This window comes from Prionailurus viverrinus, chromosome E2 (assembly GCF_022837055.1).
Source record: "Prionailurus viverrinus isolate Anna chromosome E2, UM_Priviv_1.0, whole genome shotgun sequence".
Lineage (NCBI taxonomy): Eukaryota > Metazoa > Chordata > Mammalia > Carnivora > Felidae > Prionailurus > Prionailurus viverrinus.
This window is the reverse complement of record NC_062575.1, coordinates 51,538,245-51,562,132: the sequence shown is the minus strand read 5'-3', so window position 1 is coordinate 51,562,132 and position 23,888 is coordinate 51,538,245. Positions and strand designations below refer to the sequence as shown.

Below are 23,888 nucleotides of genomic sequence, written 5' to 3'. Positions count from 1 at the left end.
CTGAGTCATAGAAGTAAACAGTGTTGCAGGGAAACGAATTCTAGAATCAGTGTTTTCTACTTTGGGTTTCGGGTCCCCAACCTTGCTCCCTCTAAGCTCCGCCCACTTCCGTGGTCCCGCCCCCAGCCTCAAAATCTTTAAATCCTTTCTTTTTTAAATTTTTTTTTTTAACGTTTATTTATTTTTGGGACAGAGAGAGACAGAGCATGAACGGGGGAGGGGCAGAGAGAGAGGGAGACACAGAATCGGAAACAGGCTCCAGGCTCCGAGCCATCAGCCCAGAGCCCGACGCGGGGCTCGAACTCACGGACCGTGAGATCGTGACCTGAGCTGAAGTCGGACGCTTAACCGACTGAGCCACCCAGGCGCCCCTAAATCCTTTCTTTTTTAGTTCGACCCCTCCACTTCTGGGTCTTGCCCCGGGACTTCAGTTGCTTCTTTTCCAGTTCGTGTCCATCCATTCAAGCACACAGCCTCAGACATCCTAATCTTCTCCGTTCTAGCTCCGCCTCTTAACTACAGGCTCAGCCGCTACTTTGTGGTGAGCCAAAGCTGGCCTCCTCTCGGTGGGTTACGCCTACCTTCTGGGCCGCGTCCCCAACCCTGCATGTTGTTATGTATTTTCTCTAGGCCACACCTCTACCTCCTGGGTCTTTGACCCCGCCCAACTACCTGCATCATTCTAAATTAATTTAAGCTCCACCCATATCTGAGCTCCTCCCCTTTTCTCAAACTTTCTGAGTAGTTTCTCCTGCCCCCTTTCCCACTCCCTCTTAGGATCTCAGCTCAGACCCTACCTCAGAGCGGTAGAATCTTTATACCCTCTCCTGAAAACCTCCCCTGGCTCCGCCCCAACCCACTCTGAGATCCACACCCCCATTCTAGGTTCCTTCATCATTTTCCCTCCTGAGCCCCTCTCACTACCCTATCCTAGGCTCCGCCTCTCTGCCGCTAGAGGCCGCCCCCTCTTCCATCTAGGCCCCGCCCTTCAGACCGCCTTCCGCGCCTTTTCGGCCGGGTGGTGTAACCTTCTAGCCCCGCCCCTTTCGTAGAAAAGCCACGCCCACCTCCCCTGGCCCCTCGGTGTTTACCCGCCTCCCCCCCCCGCCCTTCCTCAGGTCCCGCCCCTCTCGTCCTCTGGCCCCGCCCCCGGCCCCGCGCTGCAGTGCCTTCCCAGCCGCGGCCCCGCCCGCCCCCGCCGAGCGGAGCAGAGGGCGGCGGCGGCGGCGGCTGCTGCTGGAGCGGCCCGGGAGGAGGAGGCGGCGAGGATGGCGGCGGCGTCGTGGGCGCGGCGGAGATGAGCGCCCGAGGCCCCAGGCCCAGGGCGGCGTGGCCGGAGTGGGCGGGGGTCCCGATGCAGGCCCGAGGAGGGCCATGGGGCAGGTCCTGCCGGTCTTCGCCCACTGCAGTGAGTAGGGGGGAGGCTCAGGCCGGGTGTGGGGCTCACAGGCCCGGGTGGGCTCCTCCCCAGTAACCCCTCGGTGCCGGGCCGCGGGAGAATTGGGATGGGGAAGGAGGCGAAGGAGACAAAGGAAGCTCTCCCCTCCCCCCGCATTCTAGCGGCGATGGGGGCGACCTGACCCGGAGGACCTGAGTGAGTCAAGGAGGAGGTGGGGGGCACTGAAATAGCTGGCGGTGGGGGGGAGCGCCGGGCTCTGGGATATGGCGCCGGACCCCACCCAGAGATGAGGACGCTCGCCGGGAGCTGTCCCCTCGCCCTGGTGCTGGCCGCAGGCGGCGGCGAGGGGAGTTGAATGGAGGGGTAGAACCAAGATAGAGAAGAGGGATCTAGCCCCCACATCATCCATCTTCGCATCCCACCTCCGTTTTCTGCCCAGACTCAGAGGCTGCCCCGACCTCGCCCAAATTGTCCAATATCCCGTCCCTTGGACACAACCATCCCTGGGTTGGGGCCAGGACTCCTGGGTCCTTAGTGGACTTTACCACTGATTAGTAGTAACCCATTTCACTCCGAGCCTCTAATTCCCAGCCTCCGACTCCCCAGCTGCCAAAACGAGGTGGGAGCAGGGGGTATCTGATTTCGGTTTCCAAACAGCATTAAGCATCTCCTGTAGGCAAAGCCCAAGGCTAGCTCTGAGGGGCTAGGTTCCACAATTGAAACTACCTTACCTGATCCCCACGATCTCTGAGACCTGATCCCCACGATCTCTGAGACCCCACTGAGATCTCTAACAGTCCTCGTCTAACATTCTCTGTCTCACACCCCTGTGGCTCCCACAGCAGAGAATTTCAGCATTCTCAGACCTAGCCACTTGCATATCTTAGGAGTTCAGATGCCAAAATTCCAAGAATTTGTTATTTCAGCATTTTAGAGTATCATCCCAACATTCTAAGATCGTGTCCTTACCTGGGCTTGCAAAGGAAGGCCCTACATGATCCCCACCACGACCACCACTCTGCCTTCGTCTCCCACCCAATCACTCTGTTCCAGTCACACCTTCACACCTCCCTGTTCCTCAAATATGCCCAACGTAGTGCCTGCCTCAGGGCTTTTGCACTGGGCTTTTTTCTCTGCCTGGAAGACTCTTCCCTGGACATCTGTATGGCTTCCTCACTTCATTCGTCTCTGCTCAAATGTCACCTTATCAAAGAAGTCTTCCTGGAGTGCTTGGCCGCCTCAGTTGGTGAAGCATGCAACTCTTGATCTTGGGGCCATCAGTTCGAACCCTACCTTGGTCGTAGAGCTCACTAAAAGAAAGAGAAGGAAAAGGAGAAAAGGAGGAAGAGGAGGAAGAAGAAGAGGAGGAGGAGGAAGGAGAGGAAGAAGGTCTTCCTGACCACCCTGTCTGAAATAGCACCCTCTCAATTTCTCTCCCCTCACCCTGCTTTATTTTTCTCTACACACTTAGCACCCAACATCATATATTTAATCCTGTATTGTCTATCTCCCCCATGGAGTTTTATACGAGGGCAGGGATTTTGTCTGTTTTGTTCACATTTGTATTCTCAGTCTAAAACAGTACCTGGTATATAGCAGGTGCTCAATAAATGGTTGTTGAAAGAATGAACTAACTGAAACTTCCTAAAAGTCCTAATTTGAAGATTCTAAGATTAAGACTCCCGGATATTTGAAGGCTGAGCTCCTGATAGCAGTATAGTAAGGTTTTACAGTCTGTATGCAGAATGTTCTAAAGGTCCTGTGATTCAAATATTCTAAGATTCCTTAACTCGGACCGTCCAAGTTTCCAGGACTGGCACACTTCTGTGATTTCGACAGGCTAAGCTTCTAAGAATCTTCGATTCTTTCCCTCTCGCAGAAGAAGCTCCGTCTACAGCCTCTTCCACCCCTGACTCCACAGAAGGTAAGTGGAGGGGGAGGACGTGAGAGCAGGACTTGAAGGGGCTCACAGTTGGGGGGGGGGGGAGGGTTGGGGAGAGTGGGTCAGGGCCCTGCTTCGTGCAGCTTACGTCCCCCTTTGCTGACTGCAGGAGCGAACGACGACTCGGATTTTCGGGAGCTTCACACGGCCCGAGAATTCTCGGAGGACGACGAGGAAGAGACCACGTCGCAGGACTGGGGCACCCCCAGGGAGCTGACCTTCTCCTACATCGCCTTCGACGGTGTGGTGGGCTCTGGGGCGCGCCGGGATTCAGCTGCCCGCCGCCCCCGGCCCCAGGGCCGCTCAGTCTCAGAACCGCGAGACCCACCCCCTCAGCCTGGCCTGGGCGACAGCTTGGAGAGCATCCCCAGCCTGAGCCAATCCCCGGAGCCTGGGCGCCGCGGTGACCCCGACACTGCCCCTCCGGTAGAACGCCCCCTGGAGGATCTAGGGCTCCAGCTCGACCGGCTGGACTGGGCGGCCCGGGGAGCAGGGTCCGGGGAAGATTCTGCCACCAGTAGCTCCACTCCGCTGGAGGACGAGGAGCCTGACGGATCGGAGGTTGGAGAGGCTGGGAAAGGTGAGATGTCCGAGGTTCTGGGATCGAAGCCGCCAGGGGTGGGTGGTCTCTCCTCAGGGCACCTCCAAGGCGAAAGCTCACACAGCCTTCTCTCTCTAACTGCCAGAACTGGACCTGCAACACGGGGTCCCTCAGTCTCCGCCTCCGGCAGTCTTGCCTCCGCAGCCCAGCCCTGGCTCTGGAACTCCCCAGGCGGGTACCCCGTCCCCCTCCCAACCCCGGGATTCGAACTCTTGGCCTGATGAGCCCTCACTGGCCCAGAAAGAGGAAGAGCCGTGGGGGCCTCTGGAGCGGGAGCCAATCACGGGGCAGTGCCTGGATAGCACGGACCAATCAGAATTCACATTGGAACCACTCCTTCTAGGTAAAGTAAAGGTTCTCTTTCGAATCACAGAGAGGGTAGGAGAAATGGAACTTAAAGGGACCAACCTTGCGAAGGAAGTGAGGAGGCGGAGAAGAGGAGGTGTGGATGTTGGCTAGGTATAAACTCCATCCTTTAAAAAAAATTTTTTTTCCCGTTATCTAAGATTGCCATTGGCTCTTTTATATAGTTCGCCCTCCCACTTGAGAAGTTAGCCCTGCTTTGAGCCTTAGGATTGGCTGATTGCTAAAAATAAAAAAAAAAATAATAATAATAATAGTAATAATAATACCTCTTTTGGAGTGCTCCTCCTAGAGGCTGACTTTGGACAGGACAGATCCCCTGGGGAGGGGGGGGCGGGGGAGGGGGAAGGCTGTCTTCTGGATGTGGCCGTGGGGCATTTATAAGTAAACTCTACGCCTTTCAAAAACTCTCCTCTTGCCTCACCGTATCCACTGGCCAGTGTAGACCCCACCTTTCTCTAAAATACGCTTAGCTTCCATAAACGCCATGGGTTGGTGATAGACATCACTGCTTTCGGGTGTTTACCAAAAGAGCCACCCCTTTTTGGAACTGTCCCCACCCCTGTGGAGAGCCATTGGCTGGGTCCAAAGGGGCCCCGCCCCCTACTCCCTCCCTCCGGGTTCCACCGAAGTGGGCAAAATCCCTGAGAAGTAGCGGTGTCCGCAGCCTCTCACTCACTCGGAGCGGAGATGGGGAGTAAAGGTGGGCTTTCGGAGCGGGCTGGGGGGACTGGGGTCGGGGGACTGTGTAAATGGGTCCAGATTCTCTCTTATGTCCCTCAAATCTGCCGGTATGTTTCCTACTGGTCCCGGATTCCCCAGCGCTGCAAGCTGGGGCTGGGGGGCTGCAGGGGTGTCTAGAGAGGGCGTGGAGGGAGCGTGGGGTCCTCTCTCCCCGGGGCAGAGGCTTTGGGGCCCAAGAGCAGGGAGGCCCCCTCCCCCAGCCTCAGGCCCAGGCGGTGCTGTCACTCAGGAGCTGGACAGGCCAGCACAGCTGTGGGCCAGGCCCCCTCCCCCCAGCGTGCCTAAACTTAGCCCCCGCCTCAGGCGACCCGGCCCCTCCTCCACCCACTGGCACGGGCCTTGGGGAGCCTGCAGGGGAGGGCCCTGCATTGCGGGTGGGGGGAGGCCTGCCCTAGTTAGAGGTAGATGGGAGACTATCTATAAGGAAGATACAGAAGTGAGGAGAGTCAGACTCTGAGGGGCACCAGTCAAGACGGGTCAGAGTTCCAATAGAGTGAGGGTGGAGGGGGTCTGGAAGGGTTCAAGGCTCAGATGGGATCATATTATTGGGAGGGCTGTTAAACGTTTAGATGGGCACAGTGAAACGTTGGAGGGGCGCCTGGCTGGCTCAGTCGGTAGAGAATGCAACTCTCGATCTCCACTCTTGATCTCAGGGTCATGAGTTCAAACCCCACGTCCGGCATAGAGTCCATTTAAAAATAAATCAATAAAACGTTGGAGTCTGGAAGTCATTGGTCAGGGCTCAGGTTGGGCTTGTGAGGTGAGCTTAGCATCTCAGAAAGGAGTCAGCAATTTGAGTTAGGGCTTAGAAAGGAGGATGTTGTGATATATATATATATATATATATATATATATATATATATATATATGGAGGATGTTGTTATTAATGCATTTAGGACTTAGAGAAGGGTGTTGGTGGGAGTCTCAAGCAGCTATCACTTTATACTTGTCAGACTGGCAAAAAACCATCAAAAGAACAAGAATAGCCATTGCTGGGCGGGATGCTGCAAAAAAGATCACTCTGAAAGTTGCTCGTGGAAATGCAAACTGTTAACAGTTTTGCTCGTAAGCGATCTGATAATATTTACGGCGTTCAAAAATCCATAACCAGTCCATCCGGCCATGTCACCTCTGGGATTCTGTCTCAGAACCAGAACCTCCCTGCAGAACGTAAGAACATCTGTAGAAGGCTGGTGCGTGCACCGAGGTGGAGGAGTGAGGGTTAAGAAACTAAGTGAATGACCCAGCAATAATACATGGTTGAATGAAATGTATGATTGTGCAGCCACACTACAGAATCTCATGGGGCCCTTAAAAAGAATGAACTAAGGGGCACCCGGGTGGCTCAGCCAGGTCAGCAACAGACTCTTGATCTCAGCTCAGGTCATGATCTCATGGTTTGTGAGTTCGAGCCCCACAGAGGGCTCTGTGCTGACCGTGCAGAGCCTGCTTGGGATTCTCCCTCCCCTCTGTCTCTGCCCCTACCCCTCTTGCACTCTCTGTCTCTCTCTCTCAAAATATATAAACAAACTTAAAAAAAAAGAGAGAGAGAGAGAGAGAATGAATTAAGAGCTATTCCAACTGCCTAGGAGGGAATTCTAGGGCAGGGGGAGAGAATGGGATGTGTGTAATACAGAAAAGTATGTATAGGGGGCACCTGGGTGGCTCAGTTGTTTGAGTGTCCGACTTGATTCCCACTCAGGTCATGATCCCAGGGTTGTGGGAATCCAGCCTCAGGTCGGGATCCGTGCTGAGCGTGGTGCCCGCTTGGAATTCTCTCTCCCTCTTCCTCCCTCTGCCCCTCGCCCGCACTCGCACGCGTTCTCTCTAACTAAAAAGCAAAACCAAAACCCAAAAGAAGTATCTATATGATCCCATTTTCCATAAATAATGACTAAAAATTGTATCCACCCATAACATATGGGAGGGACGGAGACTGAGGGGACTTGCTACCTGGCTACCTTGGGTTTTCCAGGAGACGAGGGGAAGCAGCTCCGAATCAAAGAAGACAACGGGAAATTGGGAAATTGAGTTCAGGCTCAGGCCAGAGGCGTCGAGACGTCGTGGTTCAGCCCCGAGTTGGGAAGGGGGAGGTCAAGAGGTCAGCCAGGCCAGGTCCAAGGCCCAGCCTGATCGCCCCCTCTCCCTCCACAGTGGCGGACCTGCTGTACTGGAAGGACACAAGGACGTCAGGCGTGGTCTTCACAGGCCTCATGGTCTCCCTCCTCTGCCTCCTGCACTTTAGCATCGTGTCCGTGACCGCCCACGTGGCCCTGTTGCTGCTCTGTGGCACCATCTCTCTCAGGGTTTACCGAAAAGTGCTGCAGGCCGTGCACCGGGGCGACGGTGCCAACCCCTTCCAGTGAGAACCCCCGGCCCTTAACCTCGACCTCGGTCTGAACCCCAGTGTTGGGCGGGCTGAGCCTCGACCTCAAATCAGGCGCTGCTCGTGACCCATCCTATTCGTGTTTCTGACTCCAGCCTCATTCTGACCCTGACTTCCAGCCCTAACCTCCGATCCTAACCTCTTACCCTGAATCCTCCATCCCATCTCCTGACCCTGACCTTGACCCTAGCCCTCTCTGGGGCTAAAAGCCCTAGCCTTCTCCTCAACCCCTATTTCTTGCCCTTGTCCCGGCCACAACCCTCAGCCTGGGCTGCTCCGCACACTGAGTTGCCTTACACCCCTTTGTCCTCTCAGGGCCTATCTGGATGTGGACTTGACCCTGACTCGGGAGCAGATGGAACGTCTGTCCCAGCAGATTGCCTCCCGAGTGGTCTCTTTGGCCATCCAGCTGCGGCATTTCTTCCTGGTAGAGGACATTGTGGACTCCCTCAAGGTGCCTCGAAACCTACACTCCCTCCTACCCCCTCCTGGGTTCCCACCATTCGCCTTGCTGCCCTTGGGGGGTAGGAGGGCCGTTGCTGGGTAAGTTCGCAACCTGGGGAGTGCCCCTAGGCTCTGCTGACCCTGACCTGACCCTCCCCCCCAGCTGGCCCTTCTCTTCTACATCTTGACCTTCGTGGGTGCCGTCTTCAATGGTTTGACTCTTCTGATTCTGGGTGAGCCGGGAAGGCTGTGGGGAGCAGGTGGGGAAGTGGGTCATTGGGGTTTGGTGGGGGGACAGGGTTCTAGATGGAACTGTTAATGTCTTAGGAGAACCCTGACCTCCATTTCTGTGCCTACAGGAGTGATCGGTTTATTCACTGTCCCCTTCCTGTACCGGCAACACCAGGTGAGTGTGACAGGACCTCGGTCGGCAGTGTCCCAGCCAAATATGGGTGGTCTGATGACCCCCACGCCCTCTGCCACAGCCAGGGTCCTGTGGACGGATGTCCCCGTCAGAGACAGGAGGACCAATTGGTGTTTCTGCCCCAAAAGAGTCAGGGTGTGACTGACATGCCCCACCCCAAGGCAGGTGGCCTAACTGATGCTTTCACCCTGAAACTGCCAGGGACTGACCTCGAGGTCAGTATCCGGTCAGAGGACTGTTGTCCGGAACACTGACAGAACCAGAGGCCAACCGACATATATCCTATCCGGAGACAGGCAGATGGACTGACGATCCCTTCTCCGGCACAGCTGACGACCAAGTGATACACGTGTCTGCCAGAGATAGTCCTGAGTCCCTCCCGTGCCGGCATCATCAAGACTCGGAAAGTCAGTAACACTGCGAATTGAACCAGCATTTAAGTCAATCCACGCAGGAACTTGGCAGCTAACGTTAGTTCCCTCTACTCTCACCCGACTCACACACAGACGCACTCACGTAGGACTCACTCAGAGATTCATAGTCATGCCCAGGAAGCAGACTTCCTGGCAAATCCTTGTCTACCTGACATCATTCCCCACGCAGAGCTTGGCCCAACTGACGGACACGTCGGCTCGAACTTCTGACTTCCGAGGGTATGGTGCTAGGTTTCGAGTTGAGTAGTGGACCACCTTCCCCAATTTCGCAAGTGGAGGTGGGGGAGGAGGCAGCCTCCTGAATGAACTGGGGAGAAGAACCCCTCCAATCTCTCCTTCTTGGTCTCCCCAGGCCCAGATGGACCAGTATGTGGGATTGGTGACCAATCAGTTGAGCCACATCAAAGCTAAGTAAGGGCTCGGCATGGAGACGGATGGGCTGGGGGAGGGGGAAGCTTAGGAATTTTTTTCCCCCAGATATTACCTGTTCCTAAATCTCTTGGGGCCAATGCCCCCTCCTCAAAGGGAGACAGACAATCCCCATGCAGGCCATTAGGTGAAGGGTAGGGGCTGGCTTTAGGCCCACAGCTAGCTCCCCCGTCCCGATTTCCCCTTAGTTCTCAGATTCCTATCGGTCTCTTGCTCCAACCTGTGACTCCGCTTGCTTCTCCCTCAGGATCCGAGCTAAGATCCCAGGGTCCGGAGCCCTTGCCTCGGCAGCAGCCGCAGTCTCTGGATCCAAAGCCAAAGCCGAATGAAAGGGGTGTCTCTGCCCTCGGGACGCCTGCCCCCATCCCCCGCAGCCCTCTGCCCAACTCCATCTCCCTTCCATCCCCACCCTCCCGCCGCCTCCGCCCGAGCCATTTCCCGGCGGGTGTCTGGATCACTCGCACCAGGGAGTTTGTGCAAATTGCCTGAGCGGCCAGGACTACATTTCCCAAGAGGCTCTGCTCTAGGAGTCCAGGAAAGACGAGGCACCTTGGCCGCGGCGCCTGCTGGGAGTTGTAGTTGCCTAGATAGGGCGCCCGCCCTGCACTTCCGCGACCCCGCCGCTGGAGGCGCCGTCAGAGATTGGTGTCTCCTGGACGCCACTAGCCCCAAAGCCAGGGCTTTGCATGGGGCCCAGGGGAGGCCTGAGCTTGGATTTACACTGTAATAAAGACTCCTGTGGAAAACCCAAGGCCTCCTGTGCTTCCAGCCTCCTCCAGCTTTCACTTTCCTGCACTGAAAAGCACCTAAGTGATATCCAAGGAGGAATCTTCCCATCTCTCCAGAAGACGCTCCCTCATAATCTGTTTATATTCTGAAATGATTGATACTCTGGTTTCTCTTCAAATCGTATATTCTGAAATGATTGAGGGGATGATGCTGAGAGACCCTCGGTCCCAGGGCTAGCCAAGCCCTTGACAGCTACTTTCCCTGTCTCTGCTCAAGGCAGACATCACTAGTCGATCCCCACACTCTGCCTGTGGGGCAGCCAGTCTCATCTGAGTCCCAGACCCGTGCCCAGCTGCCTTCTGGAACAACTCCCTCCACAAACATATCCAAACCTTTCCCTTGTCCTACCTGATGTCCAGCTCAGGGATGGCCCCTCTGCCACTTTGTCACCAGGCTAGAGACCTAGGTATGGTCCTGGATTCCTAGTTCCTGGCCCCCACCATCTAATAAGTCAGGAAGCCATGTCTTGTCACTCTCAAATGTCTCTCCTCCAACTTCTCTATTCCACTTGCCTTGGGACCAGGTAAAAGGCCCCATGGCCTGCCTGGGCCTCGGGTTCCAAAACCGAGGGAGAAGGAGGCAGGAGACTGGACCCTCTAACAACCCACAGACCTGGATTTGAATCCAGGCTTCACTACCTCTTGGCTCTGTGACCTTGAGCAAGTGACTTCATCTCTTGGAGCCTCAGTTTCCTCAAATGAAAAACTGTCACCATAACCGTGCCTACATGCAAAGCTCTTGGTACAGGGCCTGGCATATAATAAATACCCAGTAAACACAAGCTGCTTGTTAGCTGTGACATTGTTTCCAAATCTCAATCATCCCCTCACGACCTTCATGATCTTTCTCTCACCCGTTCTATTTTTCATCTAATATTTTCCTTCAAATTGGTTAATTAAAAATAAAACAAATGTCTTTTAAAAAAGAAATGTACTGGGGCGCCTGGGTGGCGCAGTCGGTTAAGCGGCCGACTTCAGCCAGGTCACGATCTCGCGGTCCGTGAGTTCGAGCCCCGCGTCGGGCTCTGGGCTGATGGCTCGGAGCCTGTTTCCGATTCTGTGTCTCCCTCTCTCTCTCTGCCCCTCGCCCGTTCATGCTCTGTCTCTCTGTCCCAAAAATAAATAAACGTTGAAAAAAAAAAATAAAAAAAAAAGAAGATAGCAGTAAAAATAAACACAAAACTATTAACGTTTAAACTGTTTGTTCGTGCATCACCCAAAATCATCTCATTTGCCTCTAGCGACGCATGTCACATTTTAGGAGATAGATAATGATGTTACGGGAGTAGTAGTTACAGCCCCAGACTTCGTGTGTAGGGGTTGCCTAGCAGCAGCTCTAGACACACACACGCACACGCGCACACACACACACACAGAAGGCTTAAGGGGGCTTCTCTTGAATATAGATTTGCCAGGCAGGGTCAATGTGTTAAATTTCCAAATTAAAAAATAGCGGGGCACCTGGGGGGGCCCAGTCGGTTAAACGTCTGGCCCTTGACCTCTGCTCAGATCATGATCTCTGCTAAGGTCATGATCTCACAATTTGTGGGATCAAACCCCATGTGGGGCTTTGCGCTGATAGAGAGGAGCCTGCCTGGGATTCTCTCTCTCTCTGACCCCACCCCCATCCCCAGTTGTGTGCGCACGTGCTCTCTGTCTCTCTCCAAACAAATAAACAAAAACAATAGTTTTAAAAAAGCGATTTTTCTTAAAGATGCTTCTATTCATACTTTCCATAAGACAGTGTCGCTTTGTAAGAGGGACTGGTTGAAATTACGAGTCCAGGAATGGTTAAAGCCCACAGGCCCATCCTTGACACCTGCACTAGAAGCTGGCAACAGGTTGGAGATTGAAACAGCCTTTATTGAGTGCCTCCCAGCCTTTTATGTCCATCTGCTCATTGTGATTCCTCCAGTGAAATCAGATTTCCAGTTGGGGAAACTGAGGTTCAGAGAAGGATCATGATAATAACCTTTCATTCATCCTACAGACCTTTACCTGTCTCCAAACATCTGCTAAGTTCTCAAGCACTCTTTAGGCAGTAGGGACATGGAAATAAACCAAAACAAAGTCCATAGTTTTATAGAACCGTTATTCTAGAGGGAGGCAGACAATAAGCAAACAGACATAGAACAGGGCACGTGGTGATTGGCGTGATGGAGAAAAGTCCGTCAGGGTAAGGGGATAGAATGAAGGGTCTTTGCTATTTTAAACGAGCGGTCAGGGAAAGCTTCACCAGGTGGTGGTATTTGAGTGAAGGCCAGCATGAAGGGAGGCAGTGAGTCATGTGGACGTGTGAAGGAAAGGAGATTCAGGCAGGGGATCAGCAAACGCAATGGCCCTGAGAAAAAAGTATGCCTGGTGCGGGCAGCAGGAGATCTAGAAGCCAGAAAGCCAAGTAAATGAGGAGAAAGGAGTAGGAGATGGGGTCAGAGGAGTGAACAGAACGAGAATATAAGGATTTGTAAGGCTATGGTGGGAACTTGAGCCCCAGGTAGGTTTCATATGGTCCGGAACGACAGTGTTGTCAAAGGATCACTGACTTAGATTATAAAAGGGTCGCGATTTTGGTCTCAGCCATTCGGATTCCCCTGGGGGATAGGCTGTGTGAACTAGAGTCCGACACCATACGTTTCTAAGCCTTGGTTTCCCTGGCCATAAAAATATAGGTGCAGAAATTGATGATCTCCAGTGGCTAAGCTCAATGGGGACAGAATTGCTGTCGTTACGCTGTCTAGGACGGTGCCTGGGGCTTAGTAGGCGCTCAATAAATATCTGAACGAACAGGGCTCCGTAGGTCGTTGAAATTCCTCAGAGGAACAGCAGGTGTCGCACCAGCTCTATAACCGCCTCGCCGGAGTCTCGGGCTGGGCTAAGTCAAACTCTAGCTGGCATTCGTTCACTCGAATTCGGATTTTTTCGGGGAAGAGTCTTCTGAAAGGCGAATTATGAGTTTCTCCTCTTAAAAACAAAACCAAAAACAAGAACAAAAAAAACCTTCTCACTTGGAAAAAGGGGCTTCTGGCCCTTTAACACCTAGAGGTAAGTGGGCCGCGTCCTCGAACACCGCTTCCCAGAATGCGCGGCGCTATGCAAATGAAGATGGTTTCCAAAGGGAGGATGATTCGTGCCATGTAAGAGAAAGGTAACATTCTGGAAGGATATGTGCCCTAGCCGGGGAGAATTTATAGATACCAGAATCAACAATCTCACACCAGCCTAAAGTATGTGACCATAAGTCTAAAGATATGTGGATTCTTGGGTTTTATATAGCTGTGTGGCGGAGCATTTGTCTTGCCCGGATGATCCTCAGTGGTCTGGGGTGCAGGCTTCAAACCTGTAGCTGTCTAGCGACAGAGTGGTTCAATTCCACCTTTCGGGCGTTAACAACTTCCGTTTTACTCCCTCCAAACTGGATACTAGAACGGGCTATCAAGAGAACATCCCTCTACCCGGTGCCTAAAAATGTCACTGCAACCCTCTGCCTCACAGTTTTAACTTTCACCATGCGGGTCTCTTCCTACCGTTACACGTTTGCCGGCTCTCTCCCTTATCACCTGCTTATTCCTCAGCCAGTCATTTGCTCACAGATGTATTTATTAATCGGTCAAATATTCATTCATTCATTCATTCATTCATTCATTTGACAAGTATTTGCTGGGTGTCAGGTCCTGCACTGGGCAGTGCTGGCGACACAGAGCTGATGGCAGTCCCAGTTCTGGTGCTCCCAGTCCAGTGAAGGAGACAAACATTAAGCAATCATTAATTACACATTTAATTAACAGCTACAAGGATGTCAACTACTGAGAAGGCAAGTAATGAACTTAGAGGCCATCTAGGAAGGAGACCTGGGTTCGGGTGAGGCGTCAGGGTGACATTTGGGCAGATCCCTGAAGGATGAGCAAGGATTAGCTAAGAGAAGGCGGAGATATCCCAGGGCAGGGATCAAGGTGGCCCCAATAATGCAGTGAGGATGGTGATATTTGCACCTTCACTCTGCACTCGGTGTTGGCATGCATGAGCTCACTGACTCCTCATAGCCCCATTCTGCTGCCAAGAAAACTGAGGTCTAGAGAGATGAAGTCTCTTGTCCAAGGTCACCCAGCTTTGGTAGGCCTCCAGCCCCGGGCCTCTCAGACCGCTGGCCCATGCTAGTCACCACTGCCCTGTTCTGTCTTTCTCAAGCTAGCTTTTCACCATGTCCTGTCTACTCTGCCTCCTAATGTCTTTTCAGTCCCTTCCTCCTGTCTCATAGCCCTGCCCCTGTTCCAGGCTTCCCCAGCAGCACACACGGGTGTCCCCGCCTAGCCGGGGTCTCCTGCCTCTGTCTTGCCCCTTTGCCAACTACCCTCAGCTTGGTGGTTAGAGCAGTCTTCCTACAGGACTCCTAGGTGGCTCAGTCAGAAGAGCATATGACCCCTGATCTTGGGGTCTTGAGTTCCGGCCCCAGATTGGGTGTAGAGATTATTTAAGTAAATAAATATTTTTTAAAGAAGAAAAAAAAAGAAAAAAAATCAAGCAAGCAAGGAACGGGGCACCTGGGTGGTTCAGTGGATTAAGTGTCTGGCTCTTGACTTTGGCTCGGGTCATGGTCTCATGGTCTGTCAGCCAGAGCCCCATGTCGGGCTCCCTGCTGACAGCTCAGAGCCTGGAGTCTGCTTTGGATTCTGTGTCTCCCTCTCTGTTTTTGCCGGCTCTGTGTGTGTGTGTGTGTGTGTGTGTGTGTGTCTCTCTCTCAATAGGAAATAAACATTGAACATTTTTTGAAAATGAAAGAAAGAAAGGAAGGAGGAAAGAAAGAAATAAAGAAAAAGAAAGGAAAGAAAGAAACAAGGAAATGAAAGAAAGAAAGAAAAAGAAAGGAAAGAAAGAAAGAAAGAAAAAGACAGGAAAGAAAGAAAGAATCAAAGAAACAAAAGAAAGAAAGAAAGAAAGAAAGAAAGAGAAAAAGAAAGGAAGAAAGAAAGAAAGAAAGAGGTCTTCCTAAAGCACAAACCCGCCCCTACCCTTCTTGTGCTCAAAACCTACCATGACTCACCCCCCCACCACCCCACCACCACCCCCCGGTGGCTTCAGGAGAAGATCTAAATTGTTAGTCTGGAATTTAAGACTGCAGAATCGGGTCTTCGCTAAGTGGCTTGCTTCTCTACACTTTTTCCTCCAGCCACTGTGAACCTCTACCTCCCTCAGTATCAAGCCCTGTCCGCACTAACTGTCCTGTGTGCACACTGCGTCTTTTTCTATCCCCTTCTGTGTCCTCTGTTCAGCCTCCAGGACTCAGCTCAGCTGTCCTCCTCACGGAAGTCTTTCCTGACTCCCAGATCAGGTTCCGCGCCCCATGGTTTCCCCCAACCCTGTGCGCTTTGGATCATCCCCGAGAGGTCTGTGTCCCTCACTGGCCTGGGAACCTTAGGAGGGGAGAGCCTGGCGCTGTCTCAGTCCCAGCAGTGTCCCCGGCCCTCCCAGCACCGGGCTGGGCACGCAGTAGGTACTTGGCAAATGTTTCAAAATTGATTAATAAATTTAGGGATTCCATCACGACAACTTCTGCTTATTCCTTTACGAAGGCATCTGAATGACCTCTGGCCCCTCACTTAATTCCCAGAGTACTTGCTGCTTGCAAATAAGAGAGGGCTTGAGGGGCGCCTGGGTGGCGCAGTCGGTTAAGCATCCGACTTCAGCCAGGTCCCGATCTCGGGGTCCGTGAGTTTGAGCCCCGCATCAGGCTCTGGGCTGATGGCTCAGAGCCTGGAGCCTGTTTCCGATTCTGTGTCTCCCTCTCTCTCTGCCCCTCCCCCGTTCATGCTCTGTCTCTCTCTGTCAAAAAAAAAAAAAAAAAAAAAAGAGAGGGCTTGAATTTTGCACTGGGGATGGCTCATCTATTTTGGGTTCAATTTTAGGTGGGCCCCTGCACGTTCAAAAACGAAAAAATCATCATGTGACGCGTAAAAGGAAATTCGTCTTCAGTGGAAAGGGAGCCATGAATTTGTGGTTCCTATAACCCTGAGGACCCCCGATACTATATTTAGGTGATCTTCAGGAATTTGGGATGGATGTTTCGAGCTTCTCTACCTATTCGACCTTCGCTAAGGTCACCCCGAGCATATAGGGCTCTGCCTAAGTTCCTCGTTTGCCAGGAAGCCTCTGAAACATCCTTGGGCATGTCAGTATCTCACGCCTACTATTCTGCCTCATGCTCTCCAAGAGGAGGCGTGCCCTGTAGGAAGCCCTCTGGCTGTCTATCCTCCCGTGTCCTGTTGTCCTGCCGTAGACTGATTCATAAGGATAAACCTCGTCTGCAATCTCAATCTAACCTCACCCCCTCCCGCCAAAGGAAGGCAGGTGACGGGTACCGGGAGCAAACAGACCCTGAAGCTTGGCAGATGCATTTTTAAGAGCTTTTTATTGGCGACAGTGCAGAACCATGGGGGGGGAGGGTAGTGGCCCAGTGCCAGCCAGCCCCCAGCACCCCCCAGGGTCAGGTGCAAAATACAAAAAGAGAATCACAAATACAGCAGGGGGTTGGGGGGCTGGGGATTCAGTAAGTTGTCCCAGGCAGGGGCCAGGCCCTGCTCACAGTCTTGCACTCACACTCAGAATCCTTAAGGATACAGATTGTAAAAGTCTATGATCCCTCAGGCTCACTCACCAAAAAGAAAATCTCATGTCCCCGACAAAACCCAGAGTCAGGAGACAGCTGGCCGATCGGGGACAGTCAGAAAAGAGACAGATGGAAACGACCAGGTGAAAAAAACACAGGCAGAGAAAAGACTGGAGTGGAAGAGACCCTCGAGAAAGGGACAACAGCCACAGACTGCCAGAAACAACCAGAGGGGCCGAGACGATCATTAGAGACAGCCTGAAAGGGGCCGACTCCTAAGTTTCCAGAAGCAGCGTTCTTCCAATTCAAACGGCACACTGCTTTGGGGCCCAACGCGACCTAGGCCGAGGTTGTAGAAGCGCTCACACGCTCACACGCGCACACATACACACACACACACACACACACACACACACACTCATATATAATATATTTATTTATACATAATAGATATAAGTGCCTTTTCGGAAACCAGGAAAGGGATAAATAGCCATGGGGCGGGGGAGGCGGGCGCGGGACGGGGCACGTGGAATGTTTTCCATGCAGCACAGAAGGCGGCGTGGCCCTCCCGAAGTTAAAAAATATCAATTTGCCTCACGATGAAATCCTCGCGAGGTGAAGCACAAGGAAAGGGGATTGGGGCGGGGGGCAAAACCAAGGATCGGGGCTGCGGGCTGGGGAAGGGAAGCTGGGACCGCGGGAGTCCAGCCCCTTCGAGTTTGCCAGTCCGAAAATATTGGGGGGTTGAGGGGCCAAAGCCTCGGCCTTCAAATCTTCTCCGGAAAAACACTGGGCCCCCTGGCAAACTCCCACGGCTCCCTTTCTAGAAAGGATGTAGGGGGTGCCGAGGGGAAGGAGAAGTTGGCGTCCTAGGCCGGGGTAGGGGGTCAGGCCTTAAATAAAAAGGCCAGGGCTTGGGGCTGGGGGTCCTGAGGACAGATGCCACGCGGATGGGTGGCTGTCACCCCCACTCTCGAATTCTGTCACCCCTTGAGTCTAACTCACTGGTGGGGGAGGAGGGAGGCAGCTGGGGCGGGGAGGGGAGACCAAGGGAAGGCTTTGAGGCGTGGGGGGCACAATCCCCCCGGAAGGGTTCTGTCCCACCGGGCTCCCCCCCCCAACAATCCCGCCAACTCATTTCACAGTATAAAGCGCTCCAGGACGGACATCACAGCGCCCCCTGCCGCCTGAATCAGAGAGGCCCAGCAAGGAAGGCCAGGAGGGAAGGCTGAGCCAGGCTGGGAGGCTTGGGGTAACACTGTAATCCGAGAGGACGGCTGGGGGCTGAATGGGGGGAGATCCTTAAGAGGCCAGGAATTCAGATCAGAGCCACTTTTGCTGGAAGGGAGCGGCTGGACAATCAGGGAAGAAGGTTCACATTTCAGACTAAGTCTGGGTAGGAGGGCATCATAGGAGGCATCAACTTCCCTTAAAGGGAGGCTCAATTCAGAGGAGGATCTAACCATGTGGAAATGTTGGATAAATAAGCTAAGGTCAGGGGAGCAGGGAGAACCAGCCTGGGCACCCCCTGAAGGGTGGGCGTGGGAGACATTGTGGGGGAGGGGGGCGGTCTGTGGCATTTCCTTGTTAGGCCTCTCTGGAGAAGATTCCAGTAGACTCCACCCCCCCGCCCTCCCCCCCCCCCCCCCCCGCCCACTACCAGCACCCCTTTCCCTCTGCCCAAAGCGAGGCGCCGCCACCCACCCACCCCTCCCCAGAGGTTGGGATGAGGTGAAAGGGCCAACAGGCAGCTGGGGGGTGTCCATTCCCTCCCCACCCCCTGCCCCCAAAGTCACCAGCTTTGTGGCCTCGCCGGGCCATAGAAACAAGAGGCGGCACAAAACACAAGGAGGTCCTCCTGTCCGATGACAGTGGTCGCAGGGAGTCAGACACGAGAGGCAGGAAGGCCACACGCCCGCTTTGTCTCTTCCCCTCTCTCTCTCTTCCTCCTCCTCTTCCAAATCTCTCTCCCTTGTGTGTGTGTTTGGTTTGTGTCTAAAGAGTTCACAGAGCAAGAAGGGAGGGCGAGTTCAGGGGGTCGGAAGGCTGGTCACTGCCGCTGGGGCGTTGGGCGCCGGTGAACGCGGAGACGTCCGGGCAGGTGAGGACAAACGAGGAAGTGTACGAAGGGTTAACAACGGGGAAGGGGTCACCGAGGACTTGAACTTCACTGTGTGTAAAGAGAGAAGCTGTCAGGTTGGGGGATGCGTCTTGGCCGGTCTGGAAGGGCAGGGGCGGTGGTGGTGGGGGCGGCAGCAGCCAGCTGAAACCATCTTCCTTAGCGGATGCTGACCCCGGCAAATCTCTCACCTCCGCCAGCGGGCCCGGCCCCGGCCCCTCTTCGTAGGGGATCTTGCAGCCCGGTTTGTGGGCCACCAGCACAAACTCCAGACGTTCCTTCTCCTTTTGGAGCTCGGCGATCTCCGACTCCAGCTCTGCCTTTTCTTCCTCCAGCTGATCTGTCTCCTGCGGTCCCCCGGCGGCGTGGAGGTGAGGGAAGAAGGAGGAAAAAAAGGCCCATGAACGACTAGAGAAGGTGGGTCGGAACCATGTCGCCTGAACTTGCTGCAGAGGCCCCGGGGCCGAAAGGCAGCTCCTGATTGAGAGGAAAGACACCCCCGCCTCCCCCAACCCCCCCCCCCCCCCGCCACCACCAGCACCCCCTGTCTCCGGACATGGAGTCCTGGTATGCTATGGATTTGGGGCATGGGTCTTGCCTCCCAGGAGCCTCAGTTTCCCCATGTGTTCAGTGGATAGTTGAGAAGGGGCCAGATGTATATGGAGGGCTCTGGTTTTGGGAGCGGCACTCAGAGGTTTGTTGAATGAATGAATGATCGGTGTTTTTAATGCCACCTGTTCCCCTCTGGTACCCCTCCCCCTCTGCCTCCCAGGGAGGTGACCAGGTAAGGAAGGCAAGGAGAGGAGGATTCCCCCGATTTCCTCTAGGGGCAGCACGTCAACCCTGCAAGCCCACCTCCCGGACCCAGGTAAGTTGTAAACAGGGGGGGGGGGGGGGGGGGAACGGATGCCGCCTGCCCAGCATCTGAGAACTTTGGGTGCAGGCGGTAAGAAACGGATGTAGGATTAGGAGCATTTTGTTTCACGGCCTCTCCAGAACGTGAAAGCAGGAAGGATCCCGGGAGATTCCAGGAGGGGGCTGAAGAGATGGAGACACCGAGGCAAAAATGGGCTAACGCTGGCCCCAGCCGCAAAGGGAGAAAGGGCGGGACCTCTGTGAAAGGTCAGCAACCGGGGCAGGCACCGGCAGGAGCTTGTGGGGGTCCGCGTGTATGCCTGGGGTTACCCTGTCTGGCCACACCTGTACCTAACTCCTTACAAGGAACCTCTGGCTGTCAGCCCAGGACAAGGGCACAGGTGGCGAGGAGGGAGGACGGTGGGGGGGGGGGAGAGCCCCCCCCTCATTGTATCCTCACCGCCCCCTCCCACCCCCCCAGGGACCATCCTCACCGCCTGGAGTCGGTCGGTCAGTTCCCGCCGACGGTTCCTACACTTTGCTGCTGCCAGTTTGTTTCTTTCCCGGCGAACCCTTCTCTTCTCCTCCTCTTCCGGAGTAAGCTGAGCAGGAGAGATAGAGGCCATGAGGTTTGGGGACCTTGTGCACCTCCTCCATCCACCCCAAACCTCCTCTTCTTGCGGGAGGCAGAAAAGGACCCTCTGCTAGGGTTTCTGTAGCCACCAGAGGCCTGGGTGGCCCCTCACCCCGCGGGCGAGAAAGTTACTGCCTCTCCGGCTCCCTAGACCCAGTCCGAGTTGTGTTGCCGCTTACTCACCGTCTCCTCTCGGGGTCTCCTAGGCCGGGCTCGGGCCGGACGGGCAGGCCCAGGTCCGCTGGCGGTTCCGCTGGTGGAAGGCCCGCCACTGCCACTGGCTCCGCCACTGCCGTAGCCACTCATGCCCGGCGTGGAGTAACTGGTTCCTGGCATGTCGTAGGGGTCGACGGCCGGGGGCTGGGAGGCCAGTGGTTGCCCCTGGGACTGGGCCATGGAAGAGATGAGGGTGGGTTGCACGAGCCACTGGAGGTCCTGGCTGGTTGTGATCGCGGTGACCGTGGGCACGAAGGAACCGGGCATTTCCCCGAGACCGGCGCACTCCTACGGGGTGACACATACACACACAGGCGTAGACACACAAACAGAGACACCGACACACACACACCCAACACACATACACACACCGACCCCCGTGAGTGAGCACAGGGCGAGCGGGTGTGGATGTGTGTGTCACAGGCAAAAAGCCACAACACCCACCCTTCCACTACACCGTGACGCAGTGGTTAATGAGAGGATTTCTGCTCAACTGGCTTCTACCTCCTCCTTCTTCTTCGGGGAAAGGTTGCACGGTTCCAGCGGGTGGTGAATCACACCCCGGGTTGGTGACTCTTAGGTGGGGGGGGGGTGGGGAGGAGGCTGGACACAGCCGGGTGACAGAACCCCCGGGAAGGAGTCACAGCCACACACACAGCCACAACACCCCACCCCCACCCCACAGGCAAGGGGAGGGAGAGGGAGAGGCCTGAGGCCAAGCCTTCCTCTACACTCACACACACACACACACCCCTCTGAGCCGGGGGGATGAGCGACTGGAAGGTCCATGAGACCTCCGTGCAGGGGCGGGGGTCTTAGTTAAAAGGGTGTTGGGGGACAGGCCTAGGAGTTTAGAACAACGTTTCAAGTAATTGTTTCTCCACGGGGTGAGGCTGACAAGTGACAGGTTACGGTGGACGGACAGGTAGAGAAAGTGACGACCCGGGCACCCTCAGACTGCCGCGGAGGGAGAAGGGTGTAGGTCCCGGGCCCCCGAGCCCGAGCCGCGCTCATCTACCCCCCCCCCCACCCCCCAAATGGAATCCTAGAACTGCTCGGAAGGCTTAACTACTCTCCCAGGGGGCGTGGTGAGGGAAGGGCTGGCTCGCTGGCCAATCAGAGTCCTGGAAGCCCAGAGAGGGCGGGGCTCCTGGAGACCACCTGGCTCGTTCCCCCTGCGGTTAGCGGTTCCAGTCCGGTCCTCGGACACAGCAGAGGGATTTGGCAGAGGGGCTGGGACTGTGTCTGTGTATGCCTGGAGAAAAGGGTGACAGTCACCCATGTCTCCCAAAGAAACCCCTGCACACAGGCACCCTCGGCCCCTGAGATCGGAGGGGCCGGCTCGCCGCAGGGTCCTCGCGGACCCATTGGATCGCAGAGAGTCGCTCCTGTCGCGACAGGAATCCCCTCGCTCTGCCTTTAGAGGCCCGTAAAAGAGACCCTAGCGCCAAGGAACCACGAGTTCCGGGGACAGAGAGGGGGAAGGGAACTGTACCCTACAAATAGGAAGGGAAAGTTGATTGGCCAAAACCCGCGCCGCGGCGGCCAATCGGAACGCCGAGCTGCCCCCTCCCTTAGCAACGTGGCCCCGGCGTTCCAAAATAGAACGCTCCGGGACGTCAGGGGCGGGGCGGACGAAGGGGGCGCCGCGCGCCGTGCGTGCCCCGCGTCAGACGGAGGATTCCAGCGCGTCAGCCGTTACGCACGGGTCCCCCGTTACGTCTCCGCGCAGGAGGCGGAGGCAGCGCCTCCAAGCGAGGGTTCGAGGCCAGCTTACCCGCTGGATCGAGCGCAACCCGATGCCGGAGTAGGCGCTCGGTTGGAGAAGGAAAAGGGAGGAGGCTACTGGAAGCTTCCCTGGGACTTCCCCACCTGCCTAACTGAGCTAGCTTCAGGTTGGGGACCTGGGTCGGGGGCAGTCCCGGAGCAGGCTAAAAGTTAGCAGCCCTGCTACCGCATACACGTTGCACTGAACGGAGCATTCTCCCCACCCCCAAAGCTAACCCCTCTGCGTTCCCTTCCTGCGATCCACGCACACAACCAATTGCAAACACGCCCCGACTCTGCAGTTTGCAAAGTGCGCGGTGAGTCTATTCTCTCTCAGATCCTGAGTTTTGATGCGTCTTTATTTGGGAGGGGGGATGGCGCGTTCCAACCCTGACTTAAAAAAGAAAGAAAGAAAGAAAACCCATAAAGCAGCACCCCAACCCTCTAGAACTTACCTGGGAGGCGGCGGCAGTGGGTGGACTGCCGAAGGAGTCCACCGAAGACAGATACTGAGACTCGGCGGAGGGTGAGGAGCTGCACCGGGAGCCGGAGTCGTAGTCTCCGGGGAAAGCTTGAAACATTTCCCTGGGCACAGGGGGGGCCCTGTGACCACGCTGAGGTCGCCGGGAAGCCAAGGCTATGGCCGGGTGGAAGAGAAAGGTGCGAGTCCGGGGTGAGCCGAGCGCGTCCCCAAAGCGCGCTGTCCGAGGAAACTCGGGATGGGGGCAGCGTCCCGCTCCAACAATGGCAAAGTTTCTGTGCAATTCCTCTGCGGTGCCCAGGCCCCCACAAGATGCCGCTGTGCCTCCTGAAAGTCCAGGCTCCGTAGGACCCAGGGGCGTGGGGGGGATCGCTCCCCCAGAGGCGGAAAGCGCTGTCTTGCTGTATAGAATCCGCTTCGGGTGCGGTCTTCTCCACGCGTCCAGAGGGTCCCACGGGGGGAGGGGAGTAATAAAGAAGACAAAAAAAGTAAGTCGCTCCTCCAAAATAAAATGTAGAATTATCTAGAAGAATCCTCCCCAAAACTTTCTCTCCGGAAAAAAATAATAAAGCGAACTTCACAGCCCCCAAGAACCACAACAATCAAGTCCCCAAGTCTCAGCTCCGCCTGTCCCTGCCGAAGCCGTACCTCTCAGTCTTATGAATGAAGCCCAAAGCCGCCAGCCTGTATTTATTCGTCCGGGACCCGCCCCCCTGCTTACGTCACTCGTCCAGCGCTCCACAAACTTCCTAAAATCTCCGGTCCTGCGGAACTCAGCCCCGCGCCGTCCGGCAAGAGGTCTACCCTACCCTCGATCTGTCCACCTGAATCACCCCCGCGGCCCTGGGGGTCGTGGGGGCTCCGTTCCAGGGTCCTCGGCGGGAGGGGATCCCGGCCCCGCCTCCCAGGAGTTCCTGTGACGCAATTAGCCATATAAGGAGCTCGGCCGGCGCGGCGGAGTGTTTGTTTGGTATCCTAGCAATTACGTCAGAGGGAATCCCTCGCTCGCTCGCGCGCTCAACCCGCGCGCCTGCGGAACCCACCCGCGCCTGCGCAGTGCCGCGCCGCCCCGGGGGCCGGTATTAATAGGCTCTTAAGCTTGCCTGGGGAAGACCCCGGTGAACGGGTACCCGTCACTTCTGGAAGCCCCTCACATTTCTCCCTGTGATGCAGCGCCCTCATTCAAGAGGAAGGTCAGACCCCCAGAAAAGGCCCTGGCTAGTGTGGTCTAGTCACGTAGGCGGGGAAACTGAGTCCCAAA

At 55.3% G+C, this 23,888-nt stretch overlaps 2 protein-coding genes and 1 non-coding gene across 5 annotated transcripts; 2 read left to right on the top strand and 1 right to left on the bottom strand.

Annotated features, from left to right (window-relative positions):
* The first annotated feature begins 1,210 nt into the window (after positions 1–1,210).
* RTN2 (reticulon 2) lies at positions 1,211–9,901 on the top strand. 2 transcript variants are annotated; one of them, XM_047835960.1, is made up of 10 exons: positions 1,211–1,408; positions 3,279–3,323; positions 3,451–3,921; positions 4,028–4,285; positions 7,204–7,411; positions 7,751–7,889; positions 8,043–8,112; positions 8,239–8,285; positions 9,090–9,148; positions 9,414–9,901. In XM_047835960.1, the coding sequence occupies exons 1-10, from the start codon at positions 1,375–1,377 to the stop codon at positions 9,493–9,495; spliced, it is 1,413 nt and encodes a 470-aa protein (XP_047691916.1). In that variant the 5' UTR covers positions 1,211–1,374; the 3' UTR covers positions 9,496–9,901. The 2 variants fall into 2 exon arrangements, with proteins under 2 accessions (XP_047691916.1, XP_047691917.1); XM_047835961.1 differs by lacking the exons at positions 1,211–1,408; positions 3,279–3,323; positions 3,451–3,921; positions 4,028–4,285 and adding an exon at positions 4,968–5,008.
* A 3,349-nt stretch (positions 9,902–13,250) lies between these two features.
* Positions 13,251–13,337, top strand: TRNASTOP-UCA (transfer RNA opal suppressor (anticodon UCA)). Its single transcript has one exon. It is a non-coding gene; the product is annotated as a tRNA-Sec (tRNA).
* Positions 13,338–18,281: 4,944 nt separating this feature from the next.
* Positions 18,282–23,385, bottom strand: FOSB (FosB proto-oncogene, AP-1 transcription factor subunit). 2 transcript variants are annotated; one of them, XM_047837080.1, is made up of 4 exons: positions 22,602–23,385; positions 20,347–20,667; positions 20,024–20,131; positions 18,282–19,021 (listed from the first exon to the last, which is right to left on the bottom strand). In XM_047837080.1, exons 1-4 carry the CDS (start codon positions 22,725–22,727, stop codon positions 18,560–18,562), a joined length of 1,017 nt encoding a protein of 338 aa, XP_047693036.1. In that variant the 5' UTR covers positions 22,728–23,385; the 3' UTR covers positions 18,282–18,559. The 2 variants fall into 2 exon arrangements, with proteins under 2 accessions (XP_047693036.1, XP_047693037.1); XM_047837081.1 differs by having other exon boundaries at positions 20,824–22,737.
* Positions 23,386–23,888: the final 503 nt, after the last annotated feature.